The 20,611-nt window shown below is 42.7% G+C and overlaps 1 protein-coding gene across 1 annotated transcript in view; it reads right to left on the bottom strand.

Annotated features, from left to right (window-relative positions):
* The window catches only part of LOC115128127 (transcription factor COE1-A-like), a 124,067-nt gene extending 103,456 nt beyond the window's left edge, over positions 1-20,611 (bottom strand). Inside the window, exons 1-6 of the mRNA XM_065019880.1 lie at positions 20,162-20,611; positions 19,095-19,251; positions 18,262-18,325; positions 15,006-15,061; positions 14,086-14,159; positions 3,441-3,509 (exon numbers count right to left, since the gene is read on the bottom strand). Of these exons, the coding sequence (XP_064875952.1) occupies positions 3,441-3,509; positions 14,086-14,159; positions 15,006-15,061; positions 18,262-18,325; positions 19,095-19,251; positions 20,162-20,295 (554 nt within the window). The 5' untranslated portion in view covers positions 20,296-20,611. The remainder of the gene's footprint in view (positions 1-3,440; positions 3,510-14,085; positions 14,160-15,005; positions 15,062-18,261; positions 18,326-19,094; positions 19,252-20,161) is intronic.

Below are 20,611 nucleotides of genomic sequence, written 5' to 3'. Positions count from 1 at the left end.
ACTGTATGGGATTGTTAGGAAGACTGATACAGGTACTGTATGGGATTGTTAGGAGGGCTGATACAGGTACTGTATGGGATTGTTAGGAAGACTGATACAGGTACTGTATGGGATTGTTAGGAGGGCTGATACAGGTACTGTATGGGATTGTTAGGAGGGCTGATACAGGTACTGTATGGGATTGTTAGGAAGACTGATACAGGTACTCTATGGGATTGTTAGGAAGACTGATACAGGTACTGTATGGGATTGTTAGGAAGACTGATACAGGTACTGTATGGGATTGTTAGGAAGACTGATACAGGTACTCTATGGGATTGTTAGGAGGGCTGATACAGGTACTCTATGGGATTGTTAGGAGGGCTGATACAGGTACTGTATGGGATTGTTAGGAAGACTGATACAGGTACTGTATGGGATTGTTAGGAGGGCTGATACAGGTACTCTATGGGATTGTTAGGAGGGCTGATACAGGTACTGTATGGGATTGTTAGGAAGACTGATACAGGTACTGTATGGGATTGTTAGGAGGGCTGATACAGGTACTCTATGGGATTGTTAGGAGGGCTGATACAGGTACTCTATGGGATTGTTAGGAGGGCTGATACAGGTACTGTATGGGATTGTTAGGAAGACTGATACAGGTACTGTATGGGATTGTTAGGAGGGCTGATACAGGTACTGTATGGGATTGTTAGGAAGACTGATACAGGTACTGTATGGGATTGTTAGGAAGACTGATACAGGTACTGTATGGGATTGTTAGGAAGACTGATACAGGTACTCTATGGGATTGTTAGGAAGACTGATACAGGTACTGTATGGGATTGTTAAGAAGACTGATACAGGTACTGTATGGGATTGTTAGGAGGGCTGATACAGGTACTCTATGGGATTGTTAGGAGGGCTGATACAGGTACTGTATGGGATTGTTAGGAGGGCTGATACAGGTACTGTATGGGATTGTTAGGAGGGCTGATACAGGTACTGTATGGGATTGTTAGGAAGACTGATACAGGTACTCTATGGGATTGTTAGGAAGACTGATACAGGTACTGTATGGGATTGTTAGGAAGACTGATACAGGTACTGTATGGGATTGTTAGGAAGACTGATACAGGTACTGTATGGGATTGTTAGGAGGGCTGATACAGGTACTGTATGGGATTGTTAGGAAGACTGATACAGGTACTGTATGGGATTGTTAGGAAGACTGATACAGGTACTGTATGGGATTGTTAGGAAGACTGATACAGGTACTGTATGGGATTGTTAGGAAGACTGATACAGGTACTGTATGGGATTGTTAGGAAGACTGATACAGGTACTGTATGGGATTGTTAGGAAGACTGATACAGGTACTGTATGGGATTGTTAGGAGGGCTGATACAGGTACTCTATGGGATTGTTAGGAAGACTGATACAGGTACTCTATGGTATTGTTAGGAAGACTGATACAGGTACTGTATGGGATTGTTAGGAAGACTGATACAGGTACTCTATGGGATTGTTAGGAGGGCTGATACAGGTACTCTATGGGATTGTTAGGAGGGCTGATACAGGTACTGTATGGGATTGTTAGGAAGACTGATACAGGTACTGTATGGGATTGTTAGGAGGGCTGATACAGGTACTCTATGGGATTGTTAGGAGGGCTGATACAGGTACTCTATGGGATTGTTAGGAGGGCTGATACAGGTACTGTATGGGATTGTTAGGAAGACTGAACAGGTACTGTATGGGATTGTTAGGAGGGCTGATACAGGTACTGTATGGGATTGTTAGGAAGACTGATACAGGTACTGTATGGGATTGTTAGGAGGGCTGATACAGGTACTGTATGGGATTGTTAGGAAGACTGATACAGGTACTGTATGGGATTGTTAGGAGGGCTGATACAGGTACTGTATGGGATTGTTAGGAGGGCTGATACAGGTACTGTATGGGATTGTTAGGAAGACTGATACAGGTACTCTATGGGATTGTTAGGAAGACTGATACAGGTACTGTATGGGATTGTTAGGAAGACTGATACAGGTACTGTATGGGATTGTTAGGAAGACTGATACAGGTACTCTATGGGATTGTTAGGAGGGCTGATACAGGTACTCTATGGGATTGTTAGGAGGGCTGATACAGGTACTGTATGGGATTGTTAGGAAGACTGATACAGGTACTGTATGGGATTGTTAGGAGGGCTGATACAGGTACTCTATGGGATTGTTAGGAGGGCTGATACAGGTACTGTATGGGATTGTTAGGAAGACTGATACAGGTACTGTATGGGATTGTTAGGAGGGCTGATACAGGTACTCTATGGGATTGTTAGGAGGGCTGATACAGGTACTCTATGGGATTGTTAGGAGGGCTGATACAGGTACTGTATGGGATTGTTAGGAAGACTGATACAGGTACTGTATGGGATTGTTAGGAGGGCTGATACAGGTACTGTATGGGATTGTTAGGAAGACTGATACAGGTACTGTATGGGATTGTTAGGAAGACTGATACAGGTACTGTATGGGATTGTTAGGAAGACTGATACAGGTACTCTATGGGATTGTTAGGAAGACTGATACAGGTACTGTATGGGATTGTTAGGAAGACTGATACAGGTACTGTATGGGATTGTTAGGAGGGCTGATACAGGTACTCTATGGGATTGTTAGGAGGGCTGATGCAGGTACTGTATGGGATTGTTAGGAATACTGATACAGGTACTGTATGGGATTGTTAGGAAGCCTGATACAGGTACTGTATGGGATTGTTAGGAGGGCTGATACAGGTACTCTATGGGATTGTTAGGAAGACTGATACAGGTACTGTATGGGATTGTTAGGAAGACTGATACAGGTACTGTATGGGATTGTTAGGAAGACTGATACAGGTACTGTATGGGATTGTTAGGAGGGCTGATACAGGTACTGTATGGGATTGTTAGGAAGACTGATACAGGTACTGTATGGGATTGTTAGGAAGACTGATACAGGTACTGTATGGGATTGTTAGGAGGGCTGATACAGGTACTGTATGGGATTGTTAGGAAGACTGATACAGGTACTGTATGGGATTGTTAGGAAGACTGATACAGGTACTGTATGGGATTGTTAGGAGGGCTGATACAGGTACTCTATGGGATTGTTAGGAGGGCTGATACAGGTACTGTATGGGATTGTTAGGAGGGCTGATACAGGTACTGTATGGGATTGTTAGGAGGGCTGATACAGGTACTGTATGAGGTTCAGGTTGTTTCACTGAGACAACTCAACATAACAACCAAGACTTGACAGAAGCAACCCTGAGCTGCTCAATGCTCATCACAAACCCACACACTCTCACACCCTGGCTTACCTTCCTCCTCTGTACACATCGCTGCACAGTGTTATACACAAGTACATCACCATGACAACTGGGACAGGTGAGAGGGGGAGCCTGCTTACCTGTCAATGATGACGGGGTCAGAGGGTGTCTCGTTTCTGTTGCCACAACTTTTCTTATCACAACACCGACTGAGAGGGAGAGAGAGAAAGAGGGAGAGAGAGAGAGAGAGAGATAGGGAGAGAGAGAGAAATAGGAAGAGAGAGGTGAAAGAGAGATGGAGAGAAATAAACATAGACCGAGATAGATAGACAGAGAGCGAGAGTGAGAGAGAGAAAGATAAGAAGAGGGGCGAGAGAGTGAAAGAGAGGGAGAGGGGAGAGAGAGTGAGAGAGAGTGAGACGAATAACATTGGACACTTTATGGAACACAAAGCCTTCACTATCTCATCCCGGAAAATCCAAGTCCCAAGGTCATCTGCCTTTGGTCTAAAGACCAGGAACCTGGACTTCACCAAAGAAATCAGAAATACAGACATTGTCATCCTACAAGAAAAATGGTATAGAGGAGATGGACCCACTGGTTGCCCCCAAGGTCACAGAGAGCTGAGAAGGGACTCGGGGGGTATGCTAATTTGGTATAGAGCAGTCCTAATTCACTCTATTAAATTAATCAAAACAGGAACATTTTATATTTGGCTACAAATTACAAAGGAAATTATCTTAACAGAGAAAAATTTCCTCCTGTGTGCTATTTATATCCCCCCACTAGAATGCCCATACTTTAATGAAGACAGCTTCTGCATCCTGGAGGGGGAAATCAATCATTTCCAGGCCCAGGGACATGCACTAGTCTGTGGTGACCTAAATGCCAGAACTGGACAAGAACCTGACACCCTCAGCACACAGGGAGACAAACACCTACCTGGAGGTGACAGCATTCTCTCCCCCATATGCCCCCCTGAGCACAACTATGACAACAAAAACAACAAAAACGTGTCACAACTCCTGCAGGTCTGTCGCACGCTGGGTATGTACATAGTCAATGGTAGGCTTCAAGGGGACTCCTATGGTAGTGACACCTATAGCTCATCTCTTGGCAGTAGTAATGTAGACTACCTTATCACTGACCTCAACCCATAGTCTCAGAGCCTTCAGTCAGCCCACTGACACCCCTGTCAGATCACAGCAAAATCACAGTCTACTTGAACAGAGCAATACTCAATCATGAGGCATCAAAGCCAAAGGAACTGAGTAACATTAAGACATTCTATAGATGGAAGGAAAGTAGTGTGGAAACCTACCATAAAACAATTAAACAACAATAAATTCAATCCCTTTTAGACAACTTCCTGGACAAAACGATTCACTGTAATTGTGAAGGTGTAAACTTAGTAGAAAACATAAACAGTATATTGGTATACCTCTCAGTATAACAGTAAACCTCTCAGCTTCCTTATAAAATATAAAAACCTAAGAAAATGAACAGCAGTGACAAATGGTTTGATGAAGAATGCAAGAACCTAAGAAAGAAATTGAGAAACCTATCCAACCAAAAACATAGAGAAAACCTGAGCCTACGCCTTCACTATGGTGAATCACTAAAACAATATAGAAATACACTACGGAAAAAGAAGGAACAGCACTAAACAAACAACAACACAAAGAGTTATCTTTTCAAAACGGAGATACATGGATAAACTGGAATGACTGGAACGAATTGCAAAAATCGCTGAAGCTGGAGACTTATATTTCCCCCACTAACTTTAAACATCAGCTATCTGAGCAGACCTACACAGACCTCGGCCTAAACATCAGCGCCACAAGTAACTTCCACAAAGCTGTGAACGAGCTGAGAGACAAGGCAATAAGGGCCTTCTATGCCATCAAAAGGAACATCAAATTTGACATACCAATTAGGATCTGTCAAAGAAATACTTGAATCAGTTATAGAACCCATTGCCATTTATGGTTGTGAGGTCTGGGGTCCGTTCACCAACCAAGAATTCACAAAATGGGACAAACACCAACTTGTGAGTCTGCAAGCAGATTTCTGCAAAAATATCATCCGTGTACAACTTAGAACACCAAATAATGCATGCAGAGCAGAATTAGTCCGATACCCACTAATTATCAAAATACAGAAAAGAGCTGTTAAATTCTACAACCACCTAAAAGGAAACTAATCCGAAACCTTCCATTACAAAGCCATCACCTACAGAGAGATGAACCTGGAGAAGAGTCCCCTAAGCAAGCTGGTCCTGGGGCTCTGTTCACAAACACAAACACACCCCACAGAGCCCCAGGAGACTAACACAATTAGACCCAATCAGATCATGAGAAAACAAAAAGATAATTACTTGGCACACTGGAAAGAGTTAACAAAAAAACAGAGCAAACTAGAATGCTATTTGACCCTAAACAGAGACTACACAGCGGCAGAATACCTGACCACTGTGGCTGACCCAAACTTAAGGAAAGCTTTGACTATGTACAGACTCAGTGAGCATAGCCTTGCTATTGAGAAAGGCCACCGTAGGCAGACATGGCTCTCAAGAGAAGACAGGCTATGTGCATACTGCTCACTAAATGAGGTGGAAACTGAGCTGCACTTCCTAACCTCCTGTCCAATGTATGACCATATTAGAGACACATATCTCCCTCAGATTACACAGATCCGCAAAGAATTTGAAAACTAACCCAATTTTGATAAACTCCCATATCTACTGGGTGAAATTCCACAGTGTGTCATCACAGCAGCAGGATTTGTGACCTGTTGCCACAAGAAAAGGGCAACCAACTTGCAGGCTTGTTTTCGAGTTGCTGTGCGTTTTGTTGCCAACCTATTTTGCTACCTGACAACTTTACGGTTTTCACTTTTTAATTACTGTTCATATATTTATTTATTTTTTCCTCAACTTTTTCACTCCGGACGCTTTATCTGGACACGATTCGTCAGGACCTCCAACAGCCGAAGCTAAGTAGTAACATTAACATGATGCCTTCTAATTGCAGTCGCTGTACTCGCCTTACGGCGAGGATAGCTGTGCTACAAGCCCAGCTTCAGACGCAATCGTTAGGCAAGGGTAATTTCAGTGTAGGAAAGGATGAAACAGCGTCTGTGCCACCAGTAAGTACAGATAGTAGTATAAATCCCCTGGCACAGTCCCCGCAGCCGGACAACTTTCTCACGGTTTCTGGAAGGAAATGCTGTAGGAACGCTCAACCGGTGTCGCTCATTCAGCCGACAGAAACTTTCAACCGGTTTTCCCCATTAAGCAGCGGGTCGGAGTCAGAGGCCGAGTCTTCTCTGGTCTCTACTCTTCTCGTTACGGGGTCTGAGACGCCGAAGCTTCCCACCATTAGCTCTGACAAATTGAAAACTCTAGTCATTGGCGACTCCATTACCCGCAGTATTAGACTTAAAACGAATCATCCAGCGATCATACACTGTTTACCAGGGGGCAGGGCTACCGACGTTAAGGCTAATCTGAAGATGGTGCTGGCTACAGCTAAAACTGGCGAGTGTAGAGAGTATAGAGATATTGTTATCCACGTCGGCACCATCAATGTTAGGATGAAACAGTCAGAGATCACCAAGCGCAACATAGCTTCTGCGTGCATATCAGCTAGAAAGATGTGTCGGCATCGAGTAATTGTCTCTGGCCCCCTCCCAGTTAGGGGGAGTGATGAGCTCTACAGCAGAGTCTCACAACTCAATCGCTGGTTGAAAACTGTTTTCTGCCCCTCCCAAAAGATAGAATTTGTAGATAATTGGCCCTCTTTCTGGGACTCACCCACAAACAGGACCAAGCCTGACCTGCTGAGGAGTGACGGACTCCATCCTAGCTGGAGGGGTGCTCTTATCTTATCTACCAACATAGACAGGGCTCTAACTCCTCTAGCTCCACAATGAAATAGGGTGCAGACCAGGCAGCAGGCTGTTAGCCAGCCTGCCAGCATAGTGGAGTCTGCCACTAGCACAGTCAGTGTAGTCAGCTCAGCTATCACCATTGAGACCGTGTCTGTGCCTCGACCTAGGTTGGGCAAAACTAAACATGGCGGTGTTCGCTTTAGCAATCTCACTAGGATAAAGACCACCTCCATTCCTGTCATTACTGAAAGAGATCATGATACCTCACATCTCAAAATAGGGCTACTTAATGTTAGATCCCTTACTTCAAAGGCAATTATAGTCAATGAACTAATCACTGATCATAATCTTGATGTGATTGGCCTGACTGAAACATGGCTTAAGCCTGATGAATTTACTGTTTTAAATGAGGCCTCACCTCCTGGCTACACTAGTGACCATATCCCCCGTGCATCCAGCAAAGGCGGAGGTGTTGCTAACATTTACGATAGCAAATTTCAATTTACAAAAAAAAAAAATGACGTTTTCGTCTTTTGAGCTTCTAGTCATGAAATCTATGCAGCCTACTCAATCACTTTTTATAGCTACTGTTTACAGGCCTCCTGGGCCATATACAGCGTTTCTCACTGAGTTCCCTGAATTCCTATCGGACCTTGTAGTCATAGCAGATAATATTCTAATCTTTGGTGACTTTAATATTCACATGGAAAAGTCCACAGACCCACTCCAAAAGGCTTTCGGAGCCATCATCGACTCAGTGGGTTTTGTCCAACATGTCTCTGGACCCACTCACTGTCACAGTCATACGCTGGACCTAGTTTTGTCCCATGGAATAAATGTTGTGGATCTTAATGTTTTTCCTCATAATCCTGGACTATCGGACCAACATTTTATTACGTTTGCAATTGCAACAAATAATCTGCTCAGACCCCAACCACGGAACATCAAAAGTTGTGCTATAAATTCACAGACAACACAAAGGTTCCTTGATGTCCTTCCAGATTCCCTCTGTCTACCCAAGGACGCCATAGGACAAAAATCAGTTAACCACCTAACTGAGGATCTCAATTTAACCTTGCGCAATACCCTAGATGCAGTTGCACCCCTAAAAACTAAAAACATTTCTCATAAGAAACTAGCTCCCTGGTACACAGAAAATAACCGAGCTCTGAAGCAAGCTTCCAGAAAATTGGAACGGAAATGGCGCCACACCAAACTGGAAGTCTTCCGACTAGCTTGGAAAGACGGTACCGTGCAGTACTGAAGAGCCCTTACTGCTGCTCGATCATCCTATTTTTCTAACTTAATTGAGGAAAATAAGAACAATCCGAAATTCCTTTTTGATACTGTCGCAAAGCTAACTAAAAAGCAGCATTCCCCAAGAGAGGATGACTTTCACTTTAGCAGTGATAAATTCATGAACTTCTTTGAGGAAAAGATTATGATTATTAGAAAGCAAATTACGGACTCCTCTTTAAACCTGCGTATTCCTCCAGACCTCAGTTGTCCTGAGTCTGCACAACTCTGCCAGGACCTAGGATCAAGAGAGACGCTCAAATGTTTTAGTACTATATCTCTTGACACAATGATGAAAATAATCATGGCCTCTAAACCTTCAAGCTGCATACTGGACCCTATTCCAACTAAACTACTGAAAGAGCTGCTTCCTGTGCTTGGCCCTCCTATGTTGAACATAATAAACTGCTCTCTATCCACCGGATGTGTACCAAACTCACTAAAAGTGGCAGTAATAAAGCCTCACTTGAAAAAGCCAAACCTTGACCCAGAAAATATAAAAAACTATCGGCCTATATTGAATCTTTAAAATCTTCTTTTTAGAGAAGGCTGTTGCGCAGCAACTCACTGCCTTCCTGAAGACAAACAATGTATACAAAATGCTTCAGTCTGGTTTTAGACCCCATCATAGCACTGAGACGGCACTTGTGAAGGTGGTAAATGACATTTTAATGGCATCGGACCGAGGCTCTGCATCTGTCCTCGTGCTCCTAGACCTTAGTGCTGTTTTTGATACCATCGATCACCACATTCTTTTGGAGAGATTGGAAACCCAAATTGGTCTACACGGACATGTTCTGGCCTGGTTTAGATCTTATCTGTCGGAAAGATATCAGTTTGTCTCTGTGAATGGTTTGTCCTCTGACAAATCAACTGTAAATTTCGGTGTTCCTCAAGGTTCCGTTTTAGGACCACTATTGTTTTCACTATATATTTTACCTCTTGGGGATGTTATTCGAAAACATAATGTTAACTTTCACTGCTATGCGGATAACACACAGCTGTACATTTCAATGAAACATGGTGAAGCCCCAAAATTGCCCTCGCTAGAAGCATGTGTTTCAGACATAAGGAAGTGGATGGCTGCAAACTTTCTACTATTAAACTCGGACAAAACAGAGATGCTTGTTCTAGGTCCCAAGAAACAAAGAGATCTTCTGTTGAATCTGACAATTAATCTTAATGGTTGTACAGTCGTCTCAAATAAAACTGTGAAGGACCTCGGCGTTACTCTGGACCCTGATCTCTCTTTTGAAGAACATATCAAGACCATTTCAAGGGCAGCTTTTTTCCATCTACATAACATTGCAAAAATCAGAAACTTTCTGTCCAAAATTGATGCAGAAAAATTAATCCATGCTTTTGTCACTTCTAGGTTAGACTACTGCAATGCTCTACTTTCCGGCTACCCGGATAAAGCACTAAATAAACTTCAGTTAGTGCTAAATACGGCTGCTAGAATCCTGACTAGAACCAAAAAATTTGATCATATTACTCCAGTGCTAGCCTCTCTACACTGGCTTCCTGTCAAAGCAAGGGCTGATTTCAAGGTTTTACTAATAACCTACAAAGCATTACATGGGCTTGCTCCTACCTATCTCTCTGATTTGGTCCTGCCGTACATACCTACACGTACGCTACGGTCACAAGACGCAGGCCTCCTAATTGTCCCTAGAATTTCTAAGCAAACAGCTGGAGGCAGGACTTTCTCCTATAGAGCTCCATTTTTATGGAACGGTCTGCCTACCCATGTCAGAGACGCAAACTCGGTCTCAACCTTTAAGTCTTTACTGAAGACTCCTCTTCAGTGGGTCATATGATTGAGTATAGTCTGGCCCAGGAGTGGGAAGGTGAACGGAAAGGCTCTTGAGAAACGAACTGCCCTTGCTGTCTCCGCCTGGCCGGTTCCCCTTTTTCCACTGGGATTCTCTGCCACTAACCCTATTACAGGGGCTGAGTCACTGGCTTACTGGGGCTCTCTCATGCCGTCCCTGGAGGGGGTGCGTCACCTGAGTGGGTTGATTCACTGTTGTGGTCATCCTGTCTGGGTTGGCGCCCCCCCCCCCCCCCCCCTTGGGTTGTGCCGTAGCGGAGATCTTTGTGGGCTATACTCAGCCTTGTCTCAGGATGGTAAGTTGGTGGTTGAAGATATCCCTCTAGTGGTGCGGGGGCTTGTGCTTTGGCAAAGTGGGTGGGGTTATATCCTTCCTGTTTGGCCCTGTCCGGGGTGTCCTTGGATGGGGCCACAGTGTCTCCTGACCCCTCCTGTCTCAGCCTCCAGTATTTATGCTGCAGTAGTTTATGTGTCGGGGGGCTAGCGTCAGTTTGTTATATCTGGAGTACTTCTCCTGTCCTATTCGGTGTCCTGTGTGAATCTAAGTGTGCGTTCTCTAATTCTCTCCTTCTCTCTTTCTATCTCTCTCTCGGAGGACCTGAGCCCTAGGACCATGCCCCAGGACTACCTGACATGATGACTCCTTGCTGTCCCCAGTCCACCTGGCCATGCTGCTGCTCCAGTTTCAACTGACCTGAGCCCTAGGACCATGTCCCAGAACTACCTGACATGATGACTCCTTGCTGTCCCCAGTCCACCTGGCCATGCTGCTGCTCCAGTTTCAACTGTTCTGCCTTACTATTATTCGACCATGCTGGAAATTTATGAACATTTGAACATCTTGGACATGTTCTGTTATAATCTCCACCCGGCACAGCCAGAAGAGGACTGGCCACCCCACATATGCTCTCTCTAATGCTCTCTTTCTTTCTCTCTCTCGGAGGACCTGAGCCCTAGGACCGTGCCCCAGGACTACCTGACATGATGACTCCTTGCTGTCCCCAGTCCACCTGACTGTGCTGCTGCTCCAGTTTCAACTGTTCTGCCTTATTATTATTCGACCATGCTGGTCATTTATGAACATTTGAACATCTTGGCCATGTTCTGTTATAATCTCCACCCGGCACAGCCAGAAGAGTCGCTCTGGATAAGAGCGTCTGCTAAATGACTTAAATGTAAATGTAAGAGGACTGGCCACCCCACATAGCCTGGTTCCTCTCTAGGTTTATTCCTAGGTTTTGGCCTTTCTAGTGAGTTTTTCCTAGCCACTGTGCTTTTACACCTGCATTGCTTGCTGTTTGGGGTTTTAGGCTGGGTTTCTGTACAGCACTTTGAGATATCAGCTGATGTACGAAGGGCTTTATAAATACATTTGATTTGATTTGAACCAGTGAAGAACAAACACCATTGTAATACAACTCATATTTATGCTTATTTATTTTCCCTTGTATACCCTTAACCATTTGTACATTGTTACAACACCGTATATTTACGTAATATGACATTTGTAATGTCTTTATTGTTTTGGAACTTCTGTATGTGTAATGTATACTGTAATGTTTACTGTTTACTTGTATTGTTTACTTCACTTTTGTATATTATCTACGTTAACACGTTTCCCATGCAAATTAAGCCCCTTGAATTGAATTGAATTAAAAGAGTGAGACACAGGAAGAGGGGTGAGAGATTGAGAGGCAGAGAGAACGGAGAGAGTGATTGATTGAGAGATGGGGAGAGAGCGATTGATTGAGAGATGGGGAGAGAGCGATTGGGAGACAGAGAGTGAGAGATAGGGAGGGAGACAGAGCGAGATAGAATATGTGTGTGTTCAATCAAAACTGTGCCTAAATGATCAATCAATCAATGAAATCAACAAGGTATCAGTAAGTAAGGTGAGGTGACTGATTATATATATATACTGATTGATATTAGGAGATGCTGGGACAGAGACAGCTTCAGGTTCACAACTCTCTGAAGCCTCTGGTGCTCTATTCTCAGTTAGCACCATGTCTCTATTCTGACATCATTAGAAAACCAGACATCTTAGTCCTCCCTGTCTCTCTCCCCACCTCCCTCATGTTCCCCCTCCCTCCCATTTTACCTTTCTCTCTGCCCCCCCTCTCCCTGTCTCTCTTACCACCTCCCTCCTGTTCCCCCTCCCTCCCATTTTACCTTTCTCTCTGCCCCCCTCTCCCTGTCTCCCCACCTCCCTCCTGTTCCCCCTCCCTCCCTTCTTCTTACCTTTCTCTCTGCCCCCCTCTCCCTGTCTCCCCACCTCCCTCCTGTTCCCCCCTCCCTTCTTCTTACCTTTCTCTCTGCCCCCTCTCCCTTTCTCCCTCCCTCCTGCCCCCCTCCCTTCTTCTTACCTTTCTCTCTGCACCCCCTCTCCCTGTCTCTCTTACCACCTCCCCCTGTTCCCCCTCCCTCCCTTCTTCTTACCTTTCTCTCTGCCCCCTCTCCCTGTCTCCCCACCTCCCTCCTGTTCCCCCTCCCTCCCTTCTTCTTACCTTTCTCTCTGCACCCTCTCCCTGTCTCTCTTACCACCTCCCTCCTGTTCCTCCTCCCTCCCTTCTTCTTACCTTTCTCTCTGCCCCCCTCTCCCTGCCTCCCCACCTCCCTCCTGTTCCCCCTCCCTCCCTTCTTCTTACCTTTCTCTCTGCCCCCCTCTCCCTGTCTCTCTTACCACCTCCCTCCTGTTCCCCCTCCCTCCCTTCTTCTTACCTTTCTCTCTGCCCCCTCTCCCCGTCTCCCCACCTCCCTCCTGTTCCCCCTCCCTCCCTTCTTCTTACCTTTCTCTCTGCACCCTCTCCCTGTCTCCCCACCTCCCTCCTGCCCCCCTCCCTTCTTCTTACCTTTCTCTCTGCACCCCCTCTCCCTGTCTCTCTTACCACCTCCCCCTGTTCCCCCTCCCTCCCTTCTTCTTACCTTTCTCTCTGCCCCCCTCTCCCTGTCTCCCCACCTCCCTCCTGTTCCCCCTCCCTCCCTTCTTCTTACCTTTCTCTCTGCACCCCCTCTCCCTGTCTCTCTTACCACCTCCCTCCTGTTCCCCCTCCCTCCCTTCTTCTTACCTTTCTCTCTGCCCCCTCTCCCTGTCTCCCCACCTCCCTCCTGTTCCCCCTCCCTCCCTTCTTCTTACCTTTCTCTCTGCCCCCCTCTCCCTGTCTCCCCACCTCCCTCCTGTCCCCCCCCTCCCTTCTTCTTACCTTTCTCTCTGCACCCCTCTCCCTGTCTCTCTTACCACCTCCCTCCTGTTCCCCCTCCCTCCCTTCTTCTTACCTTTCTCTCTGCCCCCCTCTCTCTGCCCCCACTCTCTCTCTACCTCTCTCTCTCCCCTTTCCCTCCTTATATCTCATTATCTCTTGACCTCCTCTCCCCCTTTCCCTCCCTATATCTCATTATCTCTTGACCTCCTCTCCCCCTTTCCCTCCCTATATCTCATTATCTCTTGACCTCCTCTCCCCCTCTCTTCCTTTGCCCCCCCTATTTATCTCTCTCTCTTTCTCTCTTTCTCTCCCTCTCAGAACTGGGTCATGTTGTGGTCCCACTGGACCTGGGGAGCGTTGCATTCTGGGTACAGGGGGAGGGGGAAGCAGACTGACAAGCCGTTTCTGAATAAACCGATCTTCTGACTGTACCTGGGGGAGACACACACACACACACACACACACACAGATCATTTATGTTTGCATAATCCCTCTCTCTCTTCCGTTCCCTCTTTTTCTTTCTGTCTCCCTCTCTCTCTCAGCACGCATTATCTATCTTACCTGCACATGATCTCATGAGTCATTAAAACCCGACACATTTCAGGGTTCTTATCCTGTCCCTCATAGGTGATCGCCTGGAGAGAGAGAGAGAGAGAGAGAGAGAGAGAGAGAGAGAGAGAGAGAGAAAAAAAACAAATTCAATTTTGATGAACTCCCATATCTATTGTGTGAAATACCACAGTATGTCATCACAGCAGCAAGATTTGTTAAGAACAAAAACCATTGTAAATACAACCAATATTTATGTTTATTTATTTTCCGTTTTGTACTTTAAATATTTGCACATCGTTACAACACTGTATATACACATAATATGACATTTGAAATGTTTCTATTCCTTTGGAGCTTTTATGAGTGTAATGTTTACTGTTAATTTTTTATTGTTTATTTCACTTTTGTTTATTATCTATTTCAATTATTTTGGCAATGTAAACATATGTTTCCTATGCCAATAAAGCCCTTTGAATTGAATTGAGACAGTGAGAGTGGGAGTGAGAGTGAGAGTGAGATTGAGAGTGAGGGAGAGAGAGAGAGAGAGCGAGAGAGGTTTGGTTTGTTAGTAAAATAGAGTTTGCCAAGTGGTTTTCATCTGGTAGCATGATATACATAATGTGTTTGTGTGTGTGTGTGTGTGTGTGTGTGTGTGTGTGTGTGTGTGTGTGTGTGTGTGTGTGTGTGTGTGTGCATGCGTGTGTGTGCGTGCGTGCGTGTGCATGTGTGCGTGCGTTTGTGAGCAGTTGATCTGCCAGACTGTAGTATAGTGCACCATCTGGCCCGTCCAGCACCTCTTCCAACATCCTCGGTCCAGTTTCACCTCTCGCCAACCACACTACATGCTCTCAGACCTGTGAGTCACACACAGACAGACACACACACACACGTACCCACGCACACATTGCCTTTCATGAAAGAGATGGTACCTGTTTGGTCATGGAATCGATGAGGCGCACGTAAAAGTCCTGTTCTGTCCTGATACCTACATACAGAGAGAGAGAGATACAGTAGAGAGATATATACAGTAAAGAGAGAGATATACAGTAAAGAGAGATATATACAGTAAAGAGAGAGAGAGAGATACAGTAGAGAGATATATACAGTAAAGAGAGAGAGATACAGTAGAGAGATATATACAGCAAAGAGAGAGAGATTCAGTAAAGAGAGAGAGAATGACAGTTTAGAGAGATATATACAGTAAAGATAGAGAGAGATACAGTAAAGAGAGATATATACAGTAGAGAGAGAGAGCTATTCAGTAAAGAGAGATATATACAGTAGAGAGAGAGAGATATTCAGTAAAGAGCGATATATATACAGGAGAGAGAGAGAGAGATATTCAGTAAAGAGAGATATATACACTAAAGAGAGAGAGATGTTCAGTAAAGAGAGATATATACAGTAAAGATATATACAGTTAGAGAGATATATACAGTAGAGAGAGAGATAGATATTCAGTAAAGAGAGATATATACAGTAGAGAGAGAGATATTCAGTAAAGAGAGATATACAGTAAAGAGAGATATATACAGTAGAGAGAGATATACAGTAAAGAGAGATATATACAGCAAAGAGAGAGAGATACAGTAAAGAGAGAGAGATACAGTAAAGAGAGATATACAATAAAGAGAGATATATACAGTAAAGATATATATATATATATATATATATATATATATATATATATATATATATATATATATACAGTAAAGAGAGATATACAGTAAAGAGAGATATATACAGTTTAGAGAGATATACAGTAAAGAGAGATATATACAGTTTAGAGAGATATACAGTAACGAGAGATATACAGTAAAGAGAGATTTATACAGTAGAGAGAGATATACAGTAAAGATATATATATATATATATATATATATATATATATATATATATATATATATACAGTAAAGAGAGATATACAGTAAAGAGAGAGAGAGATACAGTAAAGAGAGAGAGATATACAGTAAAGAGAGATATACAGTAAAGAGAGATATATACAGTAAAGAGAGAGATATATACAGTAAAGAGAGAGATATACAGTAAAGAGAGAGATATACAGTAAAGAGAGAGAGATATACAGTAAAGAGAGAGAGATATACAGTAAAGAGAGAGATATTCAGTAAAGAGAGAGATATACAGTAAAGAGAGATATACAGTAAAGAGAGAGATATACAGTAAAGAGAGAGAGAGATTCAGTAAAGAGAGAGATATACAGTAAAGAGAGATATATACAGTAGAGAGAGAGAGATACAGTAAAGAGAGAGAGAATGACAGTTTAGAGAGATATATACAGTAAAGAGAGAGATATTCAGTAAAGAGAGAGATATACAGTAAAGCGAGATATATACAGTAGAGAGAGAGAGATACAGTAAAGAGAGAGAGAATGACAGTTTAGAGAGATATATACAGTAAAGAGAGAGAGATGTTCAGTAAAGAGAGAGAGATATTCAGTAAAGAGAGAGATATACAGTAAAGCGAGATATATACAGTAGAGAGAGAGAGATACAGTAAAGAGAGAGAGAATGACAGTTTAGAGAGATATATACAGTAAAGAGAGAGATATACAGTAAAGAGAGAGATATACAGCAGAGAGAGAGAGAAACATTAAAGAGAGAGAGAGAATGACAGTTTAGAGAGATATATACACTAAAGAGAGAGAGATGTTCAGTAAAGAGAGATATACACTAAAGAGAGAGAGATGTTCAGTAAAGAGAGATATACAGTAAAGAGAGAGAGATATTCAGTAAAGAGAGATATACAGTAAAGAGAGATATACAGTAAAGAGAGAGATATTCAGTAAAGAGAGATATTCAGTAAAGAGAGATATACAGTAAAGAGAGAGAGATATTCAGTAAAGAGAGATGTTCAGTAAAGAGAGATATACAGTAAAGAGAGAGAGATATTCAGTAAAGAGAGAGAGATATACAGTAAAGAGAGATGTTAAAGAGATACATAGAGAAACATACAAAGATAGTTAGCCTGTACGGTATGTATGTATGCTATTAGTATTCATGGGCCTAATGGTCATTTTGGTTTCAGATTCAATTAAAATACAATATTCTTAATTTGTTATTGTTAATAGGTATATAGAAGATTGCCCATTTTTGTCGAGCACATAAGTCTGTGGCTCTACAAAACGTTCATGTAAAAAAAAAGATATACACTAACATCAAAGGTTTGGGGTGACTTAGAAATCTCCTTGTTTTGAAAGAAAAGCATTTTTTGTTCATTAAAATAACATAACATTGATCAGAAATACAGTGTAGACATTGTAAATGTTGTAAATGAATATTGTAGCTGGACACGGCTGATTTTTGATGGAATATCTACATAGGCATACAGAGGTGGTGGAAGCAATGTGATGGTCTGGGCTGCTTTGGTGGCGGTAAAGTGAGAGATTTGTACAGGGTAAAAGGGATCTTGAAGAAGGAAGGCTATCAACGCCATGCCATACCCTGTGGACGGCGCTTAATTGGAGCCAATTTCCTCCTACAACAGGACAATGACCCAAAGAACAGCTCCAAACTATGCAAGAACTATTTAGGGAAGAAGCAGTCAGCTGGTATTCTGTCTATAATGGAGTGGCCAGCACAGTCACCGGATCTCAACCCTATTGAGCTGTTGTGGGAGCAGCTTGACCGTATGGTATGTAAGAAGTGTCCATCAAACCAATCCAATTTGTGGGAGGTGCTTCAGGAAGTATGGGGTGAAATCTCTTCAGATTACCTCAAGAAATGGACAACTAGAATGTCATAGGTCTGCAAGGATGTAATTGCTGCAAATTGAGGATTATTTTTATCGAAAGAACATTTTGAAGTACACAATTATTATTTAAATTAAAAATGATTATTTAGAACCTTGTCAAAATCTTGACTATATTTCCTATTCATTTTACAACTCATTTCATGTATGTTTTCATGGAAAACAAGGACATTTCTAAGTGACCCCAAACTTTTGAACGGTAGTGTATATTAATAGGCTAATATTAATGCTTACATTAAGTTAATATTTTTTTATGATAATAACAATCAATGTTATTTTCGTATGTAAATAACACATTTGCAATTACTGTAATTTTTTTATCCCATATATTTAATTCAAATGAATTCTATTGCATTGGAATTCCCTGGGGAATATATATGTAATAAATCTGTGTGTTTGTGTGTGTGCTGACCTTACCATTGCTGTATAGGAGCAGTAGCCTGTACTGTATCCCATTGTTGGTCTTTTCCCCTGACGTTTCCTGCCAACACACACACTCAGTCAGGTCACAAAGAACAAAACCCACTACACACACAGATTTACAAAAGGCTGTCTTTAAATGTACCAAATATATATTTCGATATCAATATCAGAAACGATATGACAACTTTTTTTTTTAACTATATGTAAATAATTTTCAAAATATGTCCCACGATAAATATAACTCATGGTAATGAATTCAGTACCTTAGAGCCATATAAAAGTGATATAACTAGTTAGGCAACAGAACGCCGGCGTATATACCTTACTAATAAATTATTTGTGTTTAACCAAAAATATTCGATTTTAATACTGGAACAATATCCTACTGAAAGAAAATTGCATGTCTAAAGAGTTTCTGGTGACAATTACAGACGTTTAGTGCTGTAATATTGTCAATAGCAATTAATGATGATACAATTTATCGTTAGAACGCTGGAATATGAGCAAATGATCGACGCGGACAGGGGCTTTAAGCGGCGGGTTGTGGGTCAAAGATATGAATAATAAATACACAAAGTATCGAATAAAACAGATGGTTCCTTCCATGTAGTCCAAGCTAATATAAAAACAACTCAAAACCATATCTATTAAAATTATATATATATTAAAATTATTGTAAGACAACATTTGTATTTTTAATTGTAGTAATAAATTAAGCAATATATTCATGAGCCTCATGCATGTAAAGGAACTGCTGCAGATGTCAAATCAATATATATAGGCTGCTGATAGGGTTATGGCTTTCATAATGTTTTGTGAAAAATCACCTTTTCCTTTTCTACAAATCCAACGAAGCTGGTTCTCTCTATCTCCACCGGCTGCCCTTGTCTGTCGTACAGAGCCAGCACGAAGTGGAAGAAGTTGGACTTGCGAAGGTTGGAGGGCGGTTGTTTCTCGAAATGTGCCCGGGCTAGAGCCACTCCGCTGCGGATACAAGCAGCACCAAGACCCATTACCACAACGTCCACATGGATGCCACTGAATTACACATCATTTCAACAATTCGAAGTAAAATAGTAAAACACAAAAATTCTGGCCCCGAAAATGTCAATGTAGCTTGACTTTCATTTTACATTTTAAACCATTTTGAAAATAAATTCAGGCTGGAATGTCATAATTCCACTAGGTAATTTGCACATGTCTGAAAAGAGTTATGGGCCAAACAAAGATGATTTACAAATTGTCAAAGTATAGCCTTACCCTATATGGATAGTTGGGATTTGGTCGCTATATGGATAATTGGGATTTGGTCGCTATATGAATAGTTGGGATTTGGTCGCTATATGAATAGCCAATGCTAGATGTGGGGACCTTTTGCCTAGTTGCCTAGTTAAATAAAGGTCAAATAAAAATAAATAATACTAATTGTCGACGGACTGTAATAGTCAACGTGTCTCGAAAATAATGATTATATTATTGTTTTACTACGTTATAATTATTGACGTGTGATTAGAAATAATAACTAGGCTGTAAAATTAGCCCTGTGTCTGACATGTTTAAATCCTTTGGCTATAGTGTATATTTTGATTGATTTGATAGGCTACTAGCTTACAGGCTACCTGAATAAGTTACAATGAACAGAATCAAAACCATTGAGTAAACTATGCCTTAGCCTAGCTTCAATCACATGAATCCTGCAAGCTACAGTCAAATCCCCCAAGTCAATATTAGGCTATATGCCTAGAAAAGGAAACCAACCGTCCACTGGGAGCGCAATGCTGTCCCAAAACACATGTGGTACGTCTCAGACAACGGGTCTGGGATAAAAATCTCCAATATATATCTTTTCCATTCCCCGGGGCCAGTGTTGACTGGCTAGCCACCTCGGGCTTACCTCTGGGCGGCTGTGTTTGCGTCCAGCAGCCCGGCGCCATGCATCCAGCTCCGCACGGCGTTCATCCCGGTCAACAAGGGCTCTTCTTTCATAACACTCCCGCTCCTCTGGATGTTCTCCTGGATCCCAAACATCAGAACACACGTTTCCTCCTCCCGTCACAATATGTGCCTCTCGCTCCCTGTCTCTCTCGCTTCCTGTCTCTCTCGCTTCCTTTTTATTCCTTCCCGGTGGCTTTTGATCACGCAGACTAAAGAGAGATGTTCGGTGCGCAAGTGGCGCGGTGTTTCTCACTTATTTTTGTAGTTTTCACTCAGAAACGAGAGAGAGAGAGAACTATGAACGCGAAGAGGGTCTGGAAAGGGTGCTGTCAACGTCCAGGGGTTAGTGGGCTGTGCGTCAACAAGTCTTGTGAAGAAGAAAAGTCCTCCAGGACCATCAGGTGAACGC

The sequence above is a fragment of the Oncorhynchus nerka genome, linkage group LG6 (genome assembly GCF_034236695.1).
Source record: "Oncorhynchus nerka isolate Pitt River linkage group LG6, Oner_Uvic_2.0, whole genome shotgun sequence".
Lineage (NCBI taxonomy): Eukaryota > Metazoa > Chordata > Actinopteri > Salmoniformes > Salmonidae > Oncorhynchus > Oncorhynchus nerka.
Note: the sequence above shows the minus strand (reverse complement) of the source record. Positions and strands in the feature narration are given on the sequence as shown.